This window comes from Crinia signifera, chromosome 2, assembly GCF_055691185.1.
Source record: "Crinia signifera chromosome 2, ASM5569118v1, whole genome shotgun sequence".
In the NCBI taxonomy this organism is placed as follows: domain Eukaryota; kingdom Metazoa; phylum Chordata; class Amphibia; order Anura; family Myobatrachidae; genus Crinia; species Crinia signifera.
Window position 1 is genome coordinate 87,818,309 of NC_139218.1, and position 20,290 is coordinate 87,838,598.

At 38.0% G+C, this 20,290-nt stretch overlaps 1 protein-coding gene across 1 annotated transcript in view; it reads left to right on the forward strand.

The window, feature by feature from the left end:
- The window catches only part of IL1RAPL1 (interleukin 1 receptor accessory protein like 1), a 1,364,460-nt gene extending 1,348,747 nt beyond the window's left edge, over nucleotides 1-15,713 (forward strand). The window contains exons 9-11 of the mRNA XM_083172527.1: nucleotides 4,038-4,181; nucleotides 9,225-9,395; nucleotides 13,002-15,713. Of these exons, the coding sequence (XP_083028653.1) occupies nucleotides 4,038-4,181; nucleotides 9,225-9,395; nucleotides 13,002-13,717 (1,031 nt within the window). The 3' untranslated portion in view covers nucleotides 13,718-15,713. The remainder of the gene's footprint in view (nucleotides 1-4,037; nucleotides 4,182-9,224; nucleotides 9,396-13,001) is intronic.
- Nucleotides 15,714-20,290: the final 4,577 nt, after the last annotated feature.

The following is a 20,290-nucleotide window of genomic DNA, read 5'->3' on the forward strand; positions in this document are numbered from 1 at the left end:
ATATATATATATATATACAGTATATATAATGCATACTGTCTGTTGTTCCACAAATTGAATAACTGATTGCATTTTGAGCTGGCAAATAGTTAGAGAGGAATTAGCTTGTATTAACTATCCTGGGGCATGATGCTCATTTATACAATGATTCATCCATCATTTAAATCTCTAGTAATACACTGCAGTAGAAACTGTTATAGTGATGCTTACAGAATGAGTGTCAGCAGTGAAATATTGTGCCGATTTGTAATACACAAGTAATAAAGCTTGGCAAAAAAAGTTAAGATGAATAATAGATCAACAAGAGTGTCATACATATTAACATCTAAGTGAGAATGCAGTTCCTGTAGTAACTGCACAATGCATCTTAATTAAATCTATGTGTGAGCTGGTTTTCATTTCTGGAGGGAAAAGAAGGAGGAGGAAAATTAAATTGGTTGGTGAAGAAATCATTAAGTACAGAGAGGATATTTTACATGCTCTTAGAGGAATTGATTGGGTTGCAACAATTTTATACATGCAAAAAAGACAAACTCATGCTGGAAAGTGCACTTTAAAAACAGCTTGCTAACATCCCTATATGAATAGCTAGGGGCTGGCATAATGATGACAGCATACTCAGTGATGACATCATCACTGTCAGCTTTCTAAAATCCTGACCTCATGATACAACACTGCATTATCATTACCTCTATCATCATTAACCCCTTTCAGTATCACTAACACTTATATGAAGTACATTATCATTTACTGTAATCAGCATTATCATTAAATCCCATCACTGTAATCAGATATATGCACTAACCTCATTAATTCTATCCTTATTAACTTTTATTACATCCCTCATCTCCACTAATCTGCAATCTTCATTAATTCTTACCAGCATTATAAATAACCTCTATAATCATAAGCACCCCCTCATCCTCCTCCCTAACTGCCTCTCCCATCACTTAATGTAATACTATGTTTCACAAATACTGTACATCACAATGTATGTTTTCTTTTATGGCTTCTTATGTGTAGTGAGAGCAGAACAATGGGGATCACAAAAGTAAAGGTCACTTAGTTTCCGCGCTTTCCAAATATGAAGTTTCATTGTATGTAATACAGTCAATCGTAGATGTTTGTAAGATATAATAATGACTTTAACAAATATTAATTTTCACAAAGTTTCCTGCCTCATTTTTTATGATGTCAATTTGCATACACTCCATAATGTCATGAAGAGTGATCAGATGAATTGCTGTTCATTTCAAGAACTGGACGTCTCCTAAAGTCGATTCACCTGTGGGATCGGGGAATCGCCAGTTCAGAGCTTGCTCGGGAATGGCAGCAGGCAGGTGTGATTCTTTCTGCTGCACATTGAGGTAAAGACTTTTTGGAGGATGTCCTGGTGTCAAGAAAGGCACCGAAGAAGCCACTTCTCTCTAGGAAAAACAACAGGGACAGACTGATATTTTTTAACATTTACAGGGATTGGACTGTTGAGGACTGTGGTAAAGTTATATTATCTGGTGAATCCCCTTTCAGATTGTTTCGGGCATCTGGAAAAACACTTGTCTGGAGAAGGAAAGGTGAGCTCCACCATGAGTCCGGTATCTTGCCAACAGTAAAGCATCCTGAGACCATTCAGGTGTGGGGTTGCTTCTCAGCCAAAGGAGTGGGCTCACTGGCAATTTTGCCTATGAACACAGCCATTAATAAAGAATGGTTCCAAAACATCCTCCAAGAGCAACTTCTCCCAACAGTTTGGTGAAGAAAAATGCATTGGTGGATCACCTTGCAATAAGGCAGAAGTGATAATGAAGTGGCTCTGGGAAGTTTGGGTCCATGTCCAGGAAACTCCACAGACCTCTCTCTCATTGAGAATTTGTGGTCACTCCTCAAGAGGTGGATGGGCAAACAAAAACTACAATTTTGTCAAACTCCAAGAATTGATTAGGAAAGAATGAGGGGGCCATCAGTCAGTATGTGGCCCAGAAGTTGATTGACAGCATGCCAGTGATGATTGCAGAGGTCTTTAAAAAGAAGGGTAAACTCTGGAAATATTGACTCAATGTTATTGTCAATAAAAGCTTTTGACACTTATGACATGCTTGTAATTATACTTCAGTATATCATATTACCATCTGACAAAAAGTCTAAAAATACTGAAGCAGCAAACTTCTTGAAACCCAATAATTGTGTCAATATCAAAATGTCTGGCTATGGCTGAAAAAGGCCAGACCATCCTTAGGTAATTTTACATGTTCCAATTACCCTTTCACACCAGGAGCAAATTACTGGGTTAAAACTTTTCAACCCGGGAATTTGCTGAAAAACCTGGGTTTTTCTTTGGTGTGAAAGGGTCAACACAGGTCTCAAACTCGGGCACTCCAACCCTGCTCTCGACCAGGGTCGGAGTTCCAGGATTTAAGACGTGTGTTCACCCTTTTACACCCCAGAAAAACCCAGATTTTTCAGCAAATTTCCAGGATGAAAAGCTTAAACCTGGTAATTTGTGGGTGGTGTGAATTAGGGTCAGGCTGCACCCAGCAAAATGAGACAGCTCTTAAAAATGCTGGGTACAGATGGAGCGCCTCTCAGTCAGCGCTGGGGCTCGCTAGAATGCCCCTGCTGGTGAGCCGGTGCTCCATCTGACTGGGACATGCAAGAGTCCCACACGCACACGCGTCCAAGTTTCCGGGCGGCAGAGGATGCGAACCCTGCCCATCTCCAATGGTGAAGCAGTGAGGACTGGCTGGAAGCTAGTAAGGGGACGCACACGCATCTCATGCATGCACATCCCCTTCCAGCAGCTGGCAAATCCACTGCTAACCCCTGCAAGAATGAACGGCGCTCCATCTGTAATTGCTGGGTGGCCAGTATGAAGCCACAGTAAACTGAAAGCCCCTTTGAAAGATTAACATTTTTGTGGGACTTACTACACCAGAAGCCAGCTATGTTTTGCTGGTAGAGTAAACTGAGAAATGTTTCAAGGTGCTCAAGGCTACTAGAATAAATATACCACAATACTTCCCAAGGAGATAGAATCCATCAGGAAGATTCCTTTGCATTCACAGTAGACTCACTAATTTACTAAATGCAATATATATTTGGGGGGTGTATGGTTAGCGCTTGGCTGTGGGAGGTGTATGGTTAGGGCTAATCTGTGAGGGGGTGCATGGTTAGAGCTAGAGTCAAAATGGGAGGTGTATGGTTAGTGATAGGCTGCAAGGAGGGAGGGATATGGCTAGAGCCTGTCCACCCCTGACCCTTTCTGAACTTATTCTACTTAGTAGTATATTTACTAACCTCCCCTAAGAAGGAATTAATAAAGTGCAATCACAATTACTGCTATCTTAATATGCTATGTAGAGTAAAATATATTGGTATAATGTTACAAATATAGGCCACATTTATTTGTGCTTCAGGCTTGCTTTCTGTCTTTTTAGATATTGTTAACTTCAATATGCTGTAATAGTTGTAGTTATGACTATAAAGTTATGTTGTCACATATTAAACATGGGATTGCAATAATATAGTCAATCAGTTTCATTTAAATCTGACAATTATTTTAAATACATATGTATCTGTAGCTAGAATGACATTTAAAAATATGGTAGTAACCATTTCAGCTTTTATAGACCATATATTGCAAGCATGAGTTATTTATTTTATTGTTTATTAACAGTTTCTTATATACTGCGGGATATTTCAATGCGCTTTACAAAAGGAGGCAGTAATACAACAAACAGGGTATTTACAGACAGTCAAAAGGTAGGAGGGGCCTGCTCGCAACCTTACAATCTATAGGGAAATAGGCATTGATACATAAGGATAGATACTGTATTCTTTATTGCATCGATTCCACCAGAATGCAAGGTTCCGTGACTGGTTCTGGAATTTGATAAGCTTGCCTGAAGAGATGAGTTTTCAGGGAACGTTTATAGGTTCGGAGACTGGGGGAGAGTCTTATTGTGCTTGGGAGGACATTCCACAGAGTTGGTTCCTTTTATTACTTTTATTATTATATAATATACATTTTTCTTTTTCAGAACTTATGTACACTGTTGAACTTGCCGGGGGTCTTGGAGCGATACTTCTATTACTTGTGTTTCTGGTTACCATATACAAGTGTTACAAGATTGAACTCATGCTTTTCTATCGGAACCACTTCGGCACTGAGGAACTTGATGGAGGTAAGACCCGATTTATATATGCACATTAAGGGTGGTATTCGATGTCGGGCGCTATTTCCGACAGGGGAAATAGAGCCCACCACCTATTCAATGCTGCAGTTTCTGATAGCATTGAAGGTGGATTTCAACAAAACAGATCCGACTTTAAAACAAGTCGGATCTGTTTTGACAGAAACGGCTGTGGATTGTCTAATTCACTGCTGTTTTTACCGACGTGCCCACTTTTTGCCATTCGAGAGGAGGAACATTGAATTGAACATTGGACGAAAATGGCCTGGGGTTCAGACTGTTAGGATATTCCGTCAGTCGCAATCTCACATTGAATACTCCCTCTAAACCAATTGCTTAAAATGTCAGTACATAAAAATGACAATAGTATTTTATATTTTCTGTAGAGCTGAGTGAAAGCTTTTCTATGCTAGCAGTTGTAACAGATAAAAGAGCTTCACTGCAGCATCCTTTTAACGTATTGCTGACCAGAATTTTACAGCACAGAGAACAAATGTATTCTAACATTTACAACACTCAATGACAGTATCTTCGGTTGTGCTTATAACGTATAGCTATTTTCTGTATTTAACTTTTAAGTATGTAACAATTTTTTGCAGAGCTATCCGGCAAACCTTAAATTCATTGCCTTATCACTAATTATCTGAATTGTCTGTAAACTGTACAGTGCTCTATACTGTACACAAGTAAATTGGCAAAGAGACATCAAACGGTACTCCTAATGCCTTCCTAGATGTTCATTTGAATCCTCCAATTTCAATTAGCCAATGTGGTGTTAAATTAGAGGATATGTTTCTCATCTCTTACCCAATGCAACATAAGGGCCAATCAACCTGTGAGCATTCAGATGGGATGCTGACTTCATCCCATTTGGATATTGTAAATGAAGCAGCACGGATGGTATAATGGTTAGCTTTTACTGACATACAGTAGCTCCGTGGAATGATCAAATGTTGGAACCTTAGACTTAATTTAATTAAGCTCAGTTTCTACTATTGACGTCTATTTGTGCTCATTGATGTTTATTAAGATATATATATATATATATATATATATATATATACACTGCTCAAAAAAATAAAGGGAACACTAACATAACACATCCTAGATCTAAATGAATGAAATATTCTTATTAAATACTTTGTTCTTTACATATTTGAATGTGCTGACAACTAAATCACACAAAATTTATCACATTTATTGACCCATGGAGGTCTGGATTTTGAATCCCGCTCAAAATTAAAGTGGAAAAATACACTATAGGCTGATCCAACTTTGATGTAATGTCCTTAAAACAAGTCAAAATGAGGCTCAGTAGTGTGTGTATGGCCTCCACATGCCTGTATGACATCCCTAGAATGCCTGGGCATGCTCCTGATGAGGTGGTGGATGGTCTCCTAAGGGATCTCCTCCCAGACCTGGACTAAAGCATCTGCCAACTCCTGGGCAGTCTGTGGTGCAACATGGCGTTGGTGGATGGAGTGAGACATGATGTCCCAGATGTGCTCAATTGGATTCAGGTCTGGGGAATGGGCGGGCCAGTCTATAGCATCAATGCCTTTGTCTCGCAGGAACTGCTGACACACTCCAGCCACATGAAGTCTAGCATTGTCTTGCATTAGGAGGATCCCAGGTCCAACCGCACAAGCATATGTTCTCACAAGGGATCTGAGGATCTCATCTTGGTACTTAATGGCAGTCAGGCTACCTCTGACGAGCACATGGAGGGCTGTGTAGCTCCCAAAAGAAACGCCACCTCACACCATTAATGACCCACTGCCCACAGTCATGATGGAGGATGTTGCAGGCAGGAGAATGCTTTCCTTGGCATCTCCAGACTCTGTTATGTCTGTCATGTGCTCAGTGTGAACCTGCTTTCATCTGTGAAGAGCATAGGGCGCCAGTGGCGAATTTGCCAATTTTGGTGTTCTCTGGCAAATATCAAACGTCCTGCACGGTGTTGGGCTGTAAGCACAACACCAACCTGTGGAAGTTGGGCCCTCATACCACCCTCATGGAGTCTGTTTCTGATCAGTTGAGTAAACACATGCACATTTGTGGCCTGCTGGAGGTCATTTTGCAGGGCTCTGGCAGTGCTCCTCCTGTTCCTCCTTGCACAAAGGCAGAGGTAGTGGTCCTGCTGCTGGGTTGTTGCCCTCCTTCTCATCTCCTGATGTACGGGTCTCCTGGTAGCACCTACATGCTCTGGACACTATGCTGACATACACAGTAAACTTTCTTGCTACAGCTCACATTAATGTGCCTGTATGAGCTGCACTAACTGAGCCACTTATGTGGGTTGTAGACTCTGTATCATGCTAATACTAGAGTGAAAGCACCATCAGATTTCAAAAGTGACCAAAACATCACTTAGAAAGCATAGTACTGAGAAGTGGTCTGTGGTCACCACCTGCAGAACAACTCCTTTATTGGCAGTGTCTTGCTAATTGCCTATAATTTCCACCTGTTGTCTATTCCATTAGCACAACAGCATGCAAAAATGATTGCACAACACTTTTATTGGCAAGCTGCTCAATCAGAGGTAATGTCATTCAGGTTCTAAATGACACACAGCTCTGTATGCAGGTTTAGTTGGAATGCAAATATTTTTCAAATGGAATGCTATGCTGCTACAGTATATGCACATCTTCAGGCAGGTGTATTACACTGATCACTATATACATTCACATATGGAGCTCTCATTGCTTGTTCACCCACTTTATGCTGCGACCAAAATATCAGTCTGAAAAAGGTGTGACGGCAGCACATGCATGAGTCACAGTCTCTTGTGTGCATTCCCTTTCTTGCGGTCCAGTTTCCTTAAATAAACACTCAAATAAATTGGCCACATTGAGGAAGGTCCAGTTGACTCAAAATCACAATAGATATGTAAAGATATATATGTTTCCTAAATGTATCATTTGATAAGATTTGCTAAATGCCACCATATACAAAGCTGCATGCAGATACAGATGAGGCTGCGCTCATCAACGCAGCTATGCATACACACGAGAAACACTGGTCTGTGTGATCACCAATGCATTTCTATGGGGACATTTGCAACAATAGTTGCTTCACCTATGCATCATGGCTGGGATGAGCGGGGCTACGCCTGTATATGTTATTATCCTTTGTTATGTTTAATAAATTGTGGCAAGCATTACTAAGTCATGTCAAGTGTTCTTTCTGTATTGTCAAGGACTAACAAACAGTTAAGTAAGTTCACATCCCATGAATCTTTTACCTTATTAAAATTCTAAACTCCAGAAGGTGCTGTTTAGAAATCCACAGTGATTCTCTACCTCACACTGTTGGCCTTTTTAGCTTGCTGGCTGGTAGTGATTCGCAACAGTACTTTAGTTTACTCTGCATGTATAAGAAGTCATCGTCCTTTTAGTATCCTGCTAAGTACATCAGTTGCATGGTGTTTGGTTGTATGTATGACTTCTAGAGAAGTGCAAGTTAATGGCGCAAGCTCCTGTGGATTTCTAAACAAAATAGTACAACTTTTATTTGCAAGTTCAAAAGCAAAACTGTACATATTTTATAGGAAGCTAAATATTTATGGAAGTTAAAATATGTAGCCTTCATCCGCTATAAATATATTGTATTCTATTAGAGAAACCTATTATTTCAAAACTCTGGCAGTGCTGGATTTCTATTGATAAAACCTATGGTACAAAATATGAATGTTCTTTTTTACTCAAAATCAAAGGACACTGTTTATTTCACAGAATCCTCTTTATCAATTGCTAGTAAAGAAAATAGAAAATAAAAAGAAAAAGAAGACACACTGGTAAATAGCTGATTTCAGCACTGAATGAATATAGAATTAGTTTTGGCGCCCAGTAGAATATTCAATAAGGCTTCTTTTATGAGCAATTGATATTCTGCATAGTCAACGCATAATGTTCTCTAGAGAGTATTAAAAAAGGGTAACATTTCATTACTCTTGAAATCGATTTAGCTGTATGTTCTACACTACAAAAAACACCCCCAATAAATGGCAACAATGTCTAACCTCTTATTTTAGGAAATTAGTTCTTGCTGTCACTAAACGTTAATTAATAATTATTTCTTTAGAGTACTTCAAATGTTTGTCCCTCTAATTTAATCAAATAATTTACTAATATGCGTAAACTACTTAATGAAAATAATTCATTATAATCAACATACTGTACAGTATTATTACAAAATTAATTAGAGACGTTTCCTTTAATAACTATTTTACTGGAATAAAAAAATGTAAATTGATGCTTTTATTAGTTGACATTGCTGCTTACTGAATACATTAAAATATGTAACTATTACCATTTTCTAGAGCACAATATTATTTCATTATATGCAAGCATCTTACAACCAATCATATGCTGACATCTAGAGTACTAAAGTCTTTCCTTCTCAAGGTCCTGCTGCAAATCTGTATCAAAAGCTACAGTAGCAACACAAATGATTTTGTACAAGAGTGAGTATAATAGGGCTTATACTGTACATTACTGATGGATTGTCGCAATTTATCGATTCCACAAGGTCTGAGTCAGGGTATCCGGGAAATCTAACTTGCTCGGTTTCCAGGATTTGCTGATCCCAACTAAAATATTATCAGGCTGCACAAATTGGGGATTTTTAATATGCAAATGTCCTGGATTCCCAAACATTTGTTTTTTTAGATTGGAAAATTGGCCAATTGTGAACCATTGATTTGAGTTGATAGCATGGGTCTGAGTCCAAAATGTCAAAGTATATACCAGTACTCTTGTATTTGGCTACTTATGGCCAATTTCTCCATTTGTTCTCGTCAGAAGGTCTGATACTTTCCCCCCTTCCCAATGTGTGCAAAAGTACTGACAATTAGAAATTCTCCTGTACATAAGAAGCTATATACTGTACAGTAGATATACTATAGAATGTACTATATTGTTATATTACATGTTGTTGAAATGGATTTAAAAACAGTGCAGATTATTTTCCACTGTTTTTAACTGTTAAAATTGTATTTGCTCTTTAACATTTTTTTTATTTTTTTTATTTCAGATAACAAAGATTTTGATGCTTATTTATCATATACAAAAGTGGACCCAGATCAATGGAATCAGGAGACCGGAGAAGAAGAAAGATTTGCACTGGAAATTTTACCTGATATGCTTGAAAAACACTATGGTTACAAACTGTTCATTCCTGACAGAGATCTAATCCCAACAGGAAGTAAGTAAATCAGTAAGGTTTGTTTTTTCCAGTTGATTTTAGTTTGATGATACAGTCGGAAAATGTGAATTTATAATCTTGCTCTGTAAAAACTTATAACAACACATGTCTAGTACTTTATAGCATGGGAATTTTAACCATTTAATATAGGTGAATTTGTTAGATTTATTTGGGGATATGTGTTAATGCCCAAATTTCATTCAGGATAGGAGAAAATTTCTAGAAATAATAACAATCAAAATTACTTCCATGGTTATAAATTCTACCCACAAAAGGTGAAGCAGCCATGGAAGACACATTACAGATGTACTCAGGCTTAGCTTTTCCACAATATGTATGCATTGCAGCACAGTTGATGCAACTAGTGTGTGACAATACAGGTTCTTTTAATTACCCAGGCACCGGGCAGATGAAACCAATATAATGGTTTATTTTTCATGACACAGATATAGATATAACACAGGAACAAGAGATAAATATAGCACATAAAAAATCCAGGTAGCAGTCCAAACAGGCAGTCCTTGAATATTTACAGTTGTAAACCAATTCCACACATGATTTAAGCAAAAGCAATTAAGCAAAAATGCATTCCACAATGTACCAAGGAAGAGTATTACCCTTTAGCCCAGGTCAGTAACTAATATGAGGTACTGACTTGTGCAAGCTCCTTTAAAACCTTGTAAACTTCAATCAGGCTGTGCTCACTTAGTGAACTTGCAAAGTGTCCTGATTGGTGGGCTTCTTAATCAGCCCTGTACCTGTTAGCATCCACATCTGTCCTCCTCCTGCTGCCCACATGCTGAGTCTGGCACTGAAAGGTCTGGGAGAGTCCAGAAAGCAACAAAGGGAAGCAAAGGAACAATGGCATGGAAATTGGGTTATGTCCTGAGTATCACCTGTGGAGGTGGAATGGGAACTTACTTTTACCCCTTTTACACCGCTGAAAAATCTGGGTCAGCGGCGGGTCAGACACGGATCATCGGCAGTGTAAATGGGGTATATCCGTGTCCATTTACACGGGTCCTCTACCCAGGTCCTGACCTGGGAAGAACCCGCATAGGACCCGTGTAAAGGCCGGTGTAAATGGTCCCGCTGCGGGTCCAGGCACCCGCAGTGGGTCCACAGTGTGCAGCGCTGGGGAAGCTGTCCCCAGGTGCTGTGGAAGGAGGGGGGTCCCTGCGGCTGTTGAGGGGAGGGGGGGTACCTGTCAGCCTGAGGTCGGAGCCGGAGGGGATGATGTGCGCCACTGCTGCTGTACCTCCCCCCGCAGCCATGAAGTTCCTGCGGCGAATGGACAGTAAGCATCGGGGGTCCCTCTGGCGCATGGGAACTACTGTAGTACAAGTTCCCATGCGCCAGAGGGACCCCCGCCACTGACTGTCCATTCGCCGCAGGAACTTCGCAGCTGCATGGGGGGAGGTACAGCAGCAGCGGCGGCGGCACACATCATCCCCTCCGGCTCCGACCTCAGGCTGACGGGTACCCCTCCCCTCAGTTGCCGCAGGGACCCCCCTCCTCCCAGCACCCGGGGACAGCTTTCCCCCTCTACCCCCTCACAATAGCTTATGCAAAGTAGTTACCTCATCATCTACAATGAATACATATTTACAGGGGGACCACAAGAAATAGACAATCAATACAGGTAATACTTGTCGACACTAACAAAAAAGTCAACATACCTAATTGGCATCAAGAAATGACATCAAAGATGACTTGCCGAACAGAATGACAAGACCATTCTGTGTTTGACTCAAAAAATAATAATAATTGTAACCTGAGTACCATAGCTAAATGAAACAGTGGAGTCCAGCAGACTCATTTAACCCTCTGTGGATCCACTGAGCCTCACATCTTAACAATTTTAATGCATGGTTGCCTCGTCGGATATTACTGGGCATGTGATCAATAATAATATATTTAAGCATAGGTAACGAGTGCTTGGCCATGAGCTCCTCCCTAAATCTGCCTCAGATAAACTACCATGGGTAAATTTTAATGACATCCACAAGGAAAGGAAGGGCTGACCCAGGTTCAGTGTAAGTGGTGCGGACTCAGGTCCGACCCAGGTCGAAGTGCTGTGTGAATGGGGTATAAAGCAGGGTCAGACCCTGGAAACTCCAGTGTTCAAAGACCAGGGTCCGACCAGGGTTTTTGGTGTAAAAGGGGTATTACAGAGATCATGTCTGTGAAATTTTAATGGTTCTGGGAGATGTCACCTTATCTCCTCTAGACTTCTAGGCTACACCTATGGAGGCAGTATCTGCATACCTAAGATAGCCTGATCACATTGTAAACACAGTTCCTGGCCTCAACTATGCTTTCAAGTAACTCTTGGAATCCCCATAATTTAACATCTAAACTACTTTAACAATATGGACATAGTTGTAGTATATACACTGGTTTACACACCAAGCACAGACCAAATACATCAGACAATCACATACTGTATAAGGTACCCAGGGATCATAACCTCAGAAATATGATATCACATTATTGACACTGTACTGTACATATTTCATGAAAATGTACATTACAGGTACAGTATTAGCCTACATTGAACCACAATGTAACATACAGTAAACAATGTAACATAAACAGTAGTATCTCCTTCCAAAAGTCCTGGGCTTAGCGGCACCACTTTCATCAAAGTTCAATTGTTGTGCTGGGTCTGATCCAGGTTGGAACCAAGTACAGAAACCTCGGTCAGACCTGAGTTTTTGGAGGAAAAATGGAAATACTGTACATTGACTGAATGTCATTTATATCACTGACAACTTTTCATTGCACACTTCATCCAGTGGAGGTCTGGTGGTCGGATCGCCAAGCGCCAGCCACCAGAAGGGGACACGCACGAGATGCGCGTGCATCCCCTTCCAACGGATCCCTGCTAATCGCCCCCACCTCCCCACATCCCCCCTAACCCTGCCCAGGGAGACAGGCAGGGTTTGTGTCTCCCGTCACCTGGAAACTGGGACGCACATGCCTGTGGGATGTTTGCATGTCCCAGTCAGATGGAGAGCCATCTCACCAGGGGGGGGGGGCATTCTGGCAAGCCCCAGCACTGGCTGAGAGGCACTCCATCTGTATATTACACTCCACTTGACCATCCACACTGCATAATAGCATGTACATGTGCGATACTTTTTTGTAGATGCAGTATGTAATATGTCAGTGCAGTTTCTGCATATCTGTGTTTTAGTAGTGAATATATATATATATATATATATATATATATATATATATATATATATATATATATATATATATATATATCATGCAGATGGAGCATTTATCTACCAAGAAGGCATTCTATTGAAAAGGATGTGAGCTGCTTTGATAAACTATGAGATAATTTATCCCCAGTGCCTCATTAATACAAATTACTATACAAAGTATAATTTTTAAGGATACAATTTACAAGATTTTATGTATTTATCAATATCTGGTAAATTAAGTACAATCCTCAATTATCATTTAAATTGAATTGCCTTAAATTATAACTGATTAAATCAATGCAGATTGAACATTAGTGCAGTATATAATTGTATTATACATGCATTTTTTTTTTTTTACTCCTTACATGTATTTTTTTTTTATACTTATTAGCTTACATTGAAGATGTGGCAAGATGTGTGGACCAAAGTAAAAGGCTTATCATTGTCATGACTCCCACGTATGTAGTAAGAAGAGGCTGGAGTATATTTGAATTAGAGACCAGACTCCGGAACATGTTGGTCACTGGAGAAATCAAAGTGATATTGATTGAATGCAGTGAGTTACGTGGTATTATGAATTACCAAGAGGTGGAAACTCTAAAACACACCATTAAGCTTCTCACGGTTATCAAATGGCATGGGCCAAAATGCAACAAATTGAATTCAAAATTCTGGAAACGTTTACAATATGAAATGCCTTTTAAAAGAATAGAACCCATCACACATGAGCAGGTTTTAGATGTCAGCGAGCAGGGACCATTTGGCGAACTGCAGACAGTTTCAGCAATCTCTATGGCTGCTGCCACTTCTACTGCTCTAGCTCCTACCCATCCTGATATTCGTTCTACCTTTCATAACACTTACCATACACAAATGCGGCAGAAACACTATTATAGAAGCTATGAATATGATGTACCTCCTACTGGCACCCTGCCTCTTACCTCAATAGGTAATCAGCATACTTATTGCAACATACCTATGACACTAATTAATGGACAGCGGCCACAAACAAAAACAAGCAGGGAGCACCCCGAAGAAGCCCATACAAACAGTGCTATTTTGCCGCTTTTGCCAAGGGAGACAAGTATATCTAGTGTCATCTGGTGACAGGAATGGTAGGGGCACAGCAGCCCCCCGCCTCACAGTTGGAAGTGGATAATGCAGTCTGGTCTTGTGCCTGGAACTTCATCCTCGACTGCTGCTGTTAAACATGCATTACAATCGTTGAAATTTGAGGAAAAACAGGGTCTTGTACATATTTTTGCAATTTATTTGTAGCATCGGTGTCTTCCTGTTTTACCCATGTCTCTTGCCATTACATTTTTGACTTTGTTTTATATGTCAATGAAATTTGTCTAGTTAGATTTTTTTAATGAATAGACTGATGTATAGATAGGAGTTTTTTCTTTCCTTTTAAGTATAGGTTTAGAATGATTTTTATTTTAAAATTTTCCCTTTGTTTTGGAATGCTTGAACAAAATACTGGATAAGGAGCAACATTCCTTTTATTGGCTTTTGTTAGTATTATACATCAATGATCTTCAAACTTCATTGTCAATCAAGGGAAGTACAGTATGCAAGATTCCAAGGACTCTTATTTTTTTAAGAAAACCAGCAGAGCTCACTTTTTATTCCTTTTGCCCCCGCCAACCCAATGGCAGCATGCTTGGTTACACTACAAGATGGTCTGATTGTTTAACTTTTAACTAACTTAAATGTCTGTCAAACAAAAAGATACCTGGTCTGTATTTATTGCTTTGCAGTAACATAGATCATAGAGAATTTTTAATGGAAAAGTAAATGTTTTTTATATTTTCTTTATTTACCATTGCATTTAATTTGTTATGTAAACTTGATTTGATCCTTTTTTAAATTTAATCATATGAGTTTTCATTTTATTTAGGGAGGGGAAATCACCCATGATTATTAATCTCTTTTTCTCTTCTTTATAAAATCACTTAATATGCTACAGTGCTCTAGTCAGCCAAAAGCTACATGCATTGTTGTAATCCATACAAGGCTGTGGAAGACCTTGTTACTATCACGGACTCCTGTGAAATGTCTAACTTTGTTTTTGCCTTATCGGTTTTAATTTTGTCAAAAATACAATTTTGTCAGCTTAAAGGCAATTTAAATTAGAACTCAGGAGGCAATGAACACCAGATGTGAACGCCAACATGCATAAGCCTTTCCAACAGATATACTGTTTATAAAAATTAATCAGACCTTAAATGTTAAATTCATTTTATTGAATAAAGAAATATGTTTATTTTTAAGAAAAGTTTCTATGTTTGAGAGGTGTAAAATGTGTGTTTACAATTATTTCCTGGAAATATAATTGATGGAAAATATTTTAAAATGACCAAGTTTTATCTTAACTGTATTGACAGCATTTGCATAGTATAAGCACTTTATGTCTACAGTAGCTCACGTACTTACTCACAACATCAAAAAAATAGAATATCTATGCCTCAAAATAATATTCCATTCACAGTTTAAAGGAAAAAAATAGAGAGAAACTAATTAGCATGGTGCTGCTCATCAAAAACAGTAATGGAAATATGTTTGGCAGCAATGTATTCCTATGATTCATGTTTGTAAGTAAAGTAAAACAAGGAAGTAAATTTGTTTCGTGAACCATATTGCCATGCATGGGGAGAATATACACTTATAGTTTTTCTATGAAGGGTAAATAATGGCTGCTTTTGCATGTAGCCCACTATATTTTTATACAGCAATTTAGATTTCAGTTTGAAAACTCCCCACCTAAATCTAAATCTCTCTGCACATATTACATCTGCCTCACCTGCAGTGCAGCATGGTTTTGCCCAGTTGTATGCATTTTTGGTTTACTTAAAAACATGAAACATGGCACATGCACTCAATATGGTAGTATCAATTATTGTAGGATTTATCTACAATAGAACACATTTTATATATTACTTTTAAATTCTCTCCATAAAATGTTTTTTTAGCACTTTTACAGTGAGCGTGTTTTATTTAATTGTTGTTTCCCTTAAATATGACACAACTTGCATGTGTACATTAAATGAAATTGTTTTGACAGAGCAGTTTTTGTGTTTTACTGAAGAGCACTGGAAATAACATAGGTAGGGAAAGCTGCTACGAAAATGAAACTAAAAAACCCACATTCTTTTTGCATGGTCAAAGTTGCAATAGTGTTAACAGAATAATAAATTAAAATGGTCTGCATGTCCCTGTAAGAACTATATGTAAAATGATTATGTAATATGGTTACAGAAATGTAATTTCAGATGTTTTTCTTTAAATATAATTTATAATATAATCACTGACAAAATTATAGTTGCCATCCATATATAATTACAACCACAAAAGTATGGATCATGGAATATTTTTTTACTGTAGGCAAAAGCCAGTGGTATCAGAAAGGAAGAGTGGGGGGAGAAATGGTGCAGTCCACACACACTAAGGGGCGACATTAAAGTACCATCTCCTGCTTAGCGAATCAGGTGCTGCACTGTAACAATATGTGCAGCAAACAAATCCTGTCACCTGGTAGGAAACTGAACTTTAGGCAAGGCCGTCTCAAGGAGCAGCCCTTATTACCTGGACCCTCAGAGTGCCAAAAATAAGGGGGATAGATGCTTAGCCATAACCTCTCTCAATAAGCAATGACCCATCCCCTTAATACGTTTCCTTTTTTAGCAGTGCAAAAATATAGCATATATGTGTGGATTAAACTTGCTGTGTGGGTGTCAAATTGGTAAGTGACACCACTGGCAACAACATTAAAAAATATAATGTAAGTACTGTATGTTCTAAGCTGCTGTTTGATTGGTAGGGAACCAAAAGAGAAAATAAAAAAACACTATAAAACAGTGTTACGTACATACAAAATATCTAATTTCATTGAACTGTACTTGAAAATGTGTGACAATGAAGATATATGTGTATACAGTATGTGTGTGTATCGAAAATGTCATGCCCTGCACAAATGTCATTCTGGTTCTTATTTGCCTGTTGTCCTTCTTAGATAGTCCAAAGACAATTCAACCACAGTAGCTGCTCCCTTTTACTATATAGTCCAGCATCCATAAGAAAACTGAGGAGGGCACTCACCAATCGATGCAAAAGAAGAAACTTTATTCAGGTAGAAAAGTCCATATTAAAAATTTTGACATTTCGACCGTAAACGGGTCTTTGTCAAGACAGCATAACAGCAGCAATAGACCAGTAGGAAGGATAGTAGGGGGACGCATGCGCGTCTCATGCACCTTGACAAAGGGGCATTGTTGCCCTGAAACGTTGGTTTGGATTTGCCCCAATACATTATTTTTTAAATTCCCTCTGGGGTGCCGCTGTTTTGTGTTCTACCTGTACCTATTTGAGACCGGAAGGCACCGGGGCAGCTGACCATTTTTCAGAGTGCCGGGCCATTTAACTATTATATATATATATATATATATATATATATATATATATATATATATATATATAGTGAGTTCTTAAATGGATAGTCTGTTCCTATAACCTGATAAATTGGAGTCCAAATATGATTGTATTAAAAGAGTCCTTTTTCATGAAATTGATGATATGGCATAAGTTTTCACTGAAATAATAATTCTCCCGGTCACGTGATTCAGTATAGGGGTCAATAACAATAGTCAGATGAACCTTCGCATTTCATCTTGTGAGAGACTTCATCAGGAGTATGTCTATAATTGCAAAACAAGCAAAACAAGCAATAAGTAAAATTGGACATATACATTGTAAAGCTTCACACTTTTTTCAAAGACATAATTCATACAGACCAACAAAAGTCAGGACAACATATAAGATAATCCAATTAAGGAAATGTGGTAGGAGGTACAGGTGATGGGAAAAAAATGAGAGAGTTGGACCATTTGACATAATGCTAACAGATACAGCTAGATAACATACCTTCTAAAATGAGTTCAATAAATAAAAAACACTCTGGGTGCGATTCAAGCTTTAACCCTTTGAGTGTTAAAATCTCTGTGAGAGGTGTTCAAAATATTTGCAAAAAATGCCAGCTTTGCTCACATTTTATTTAAATTAAAAAATTTGTGTAAAAAAAAGATATTTCCTATATGAGGTAAACATTACAGGACATTATGATGAATAAAAATATTTGCTAGCCAATTTTGACACCTATTTTGATAAATTCAATTGGCCCTCAAAGGGTTAAAGAGTAAAGGATGTCATACAAACATTGCGTCCTGGTTAAGTAAGGCTGCTAATTGGGGAATTTAGTAGCTTAAATTGCATAAGAAAATAAGCACCTACATAATTAAGATTTAATATATATATATATATATATATATATATATATATATATATATATATATATATATATATATAAAACATATCTGTTGTGGCTAATGGTGATACACATTCAATAGGTGTGGACACTCTGGGTGTGCAATTATTGAATACACTTTCTACCTATGAAGCATATCATGGTCATAATTAGAAGATACACTGAGCAATTACCTTTTAAGGTATATTATAGTTTGCATTATATAGTTCAGGGAGGTCCTACCTTAGATTTACATAAATGTGATGGATCAACCTCAAATGTGATATCCATACATGAATACATATTATTGTTAGTACATACCCAATCTATACAAAGTTATTAATTATTCAAACAGTCATCATAATTGTAACAATAATGGCAGCACATTCTACAAAATCATAAGACTCTGCTAATGATACTGTAGTTCATTTTTGGTCAATTGTGGTCTAAATTGAAGAAAACTCTACACACATTCTAAATAGTATGTTCCTACTGTGCAAAGTGCTATAGAAGCAAAGAAAGCATACAGTAAGTGCAAAGTATTAACAGTCCAAAGGCAGCAGTCTCTATAGGTAGCTGAGTAGTAGTGAGATAGCCCCATGGATGAGGATACTAGTTATAGGGGAAGTCTTCTTCTGTTTAGCAATTAGTGAGGTTTGTAAATGCCAATTAATGCCTTTAAGGAGCAAACTATAGTTTATTAACCAGTCCAGGGAATAGTGTCTGAGTGAGTGCATCGCTAAAAAGATAATTAATAACCCTATTAAAATAAATTCCTTTTAAAAAAAAACTTAAAAAAGAGACTTTTTTCCCCAAATAAAAAGACTCTATTTAACAATGGTGAAAGATTAGCAGCACTATGTTTATACCTGTACCATAACATAACTATAATATAACTTTTCACTAAAGACCGGAGAGTGCCACCTCATTCCCGCTTGTCTGGGCTGTGTATTGGACCTTGAATACACCACACTGGGGAACATCTATCTCTCTCTATCTCTCTCTCTGTATATATATATATATATATTTCCACTTCAGCGGCATTCACGGATATAAAGTACGAATCACTCAGCTGTAGTTACCAACGTTTCGAAATTTATTCATTTCGTCATCATACCCTGATACCCTGATGATGAAATGAATAAATTTCGAAACGTTGGTAACTACAGCTGAGTGATTCCTACTTTATATCCGTGAGTGCCGCTGAGGTGGAAATATATTTTGTGTCCCCGGGCTGGAGGTCGCTTTGAGGCACCGGAGCCAACTTTCTTCCCTGTATACGTGAGTGCCGATTGGACTGAGTTTGTGCATATATATATATATATATATATATATATATATATATATATATATATATATACATATATTCCATGTACAAGGATCACACTCTCCACTAATAGTCCAGCAGCTGCCAGGGTGTCTGATAGTCCTATATATATATATATATATATATATATATATATATATATATATATATATATATATATATATATATATTTTTTTTTTTTTTTTTTTTTTTTTTTGGGAATAATAAATAACACATACTATAACATAATGAAATGAGTATTCTTCCATGTGACCACAATATCACCATTACAAGATACATATCATACAGTCATTCGGTGATAGGTATGCTATTTAGAGATACCATAGGTGGGCAGACAAAATGTTGCAATCTACATAGTGTAATTACCGGATATTCGACTAAACATATTCTCACATGCTCAGAATTACAGTGAATCCCTAGGCAGTTCATCATTCTTAGAAGAAAACACGATAAATACAATTATGTTCTGAACAACGGCTAACGTATCATTATCTAGTGTTTATAGACATACATTAGAGGAAGGCCACCATATCGATATTCTTTTAAGGCCATTTGGTATTAATGTGTTTAGCATCTAAATCCAGAGGGACTCTCTTTGTGATAGGGTGAGGCCCCTATCACCCCCTCTGCTGTCTACCTTGATGTGTTCTAATATAGTGAACGCAAAACACTTGGTTTCAGTTATGTGGCTTCTGATAATGTCTGGGGAGGCTATGGTTTTGATTTTAATGTTACATACGTGTTCATGGATATGCAATTTGATGCTTCTTTTTAAATTTTTCCTAAGTAGGCGAGATTGCAACTACACATGATCATATAGACCACGTAGGTAGTGTTGCAGGTGACAATCCCATCTAGACAAATTTTGTTATCCTTGTTTCCATGCTTCCATTCAATGAATTTGCAGCACATACATTTATTGCATTGGACCAAGCCGGACCTTCCCAATAGAAAACCACTATTTTTTTCCATTTTGATCTGTTTGAGTTTGCTGAGTTCTAAGATTAGATGCTCTCCTGATCACCATTTCCTTTTTTTTATGAGAATGCAA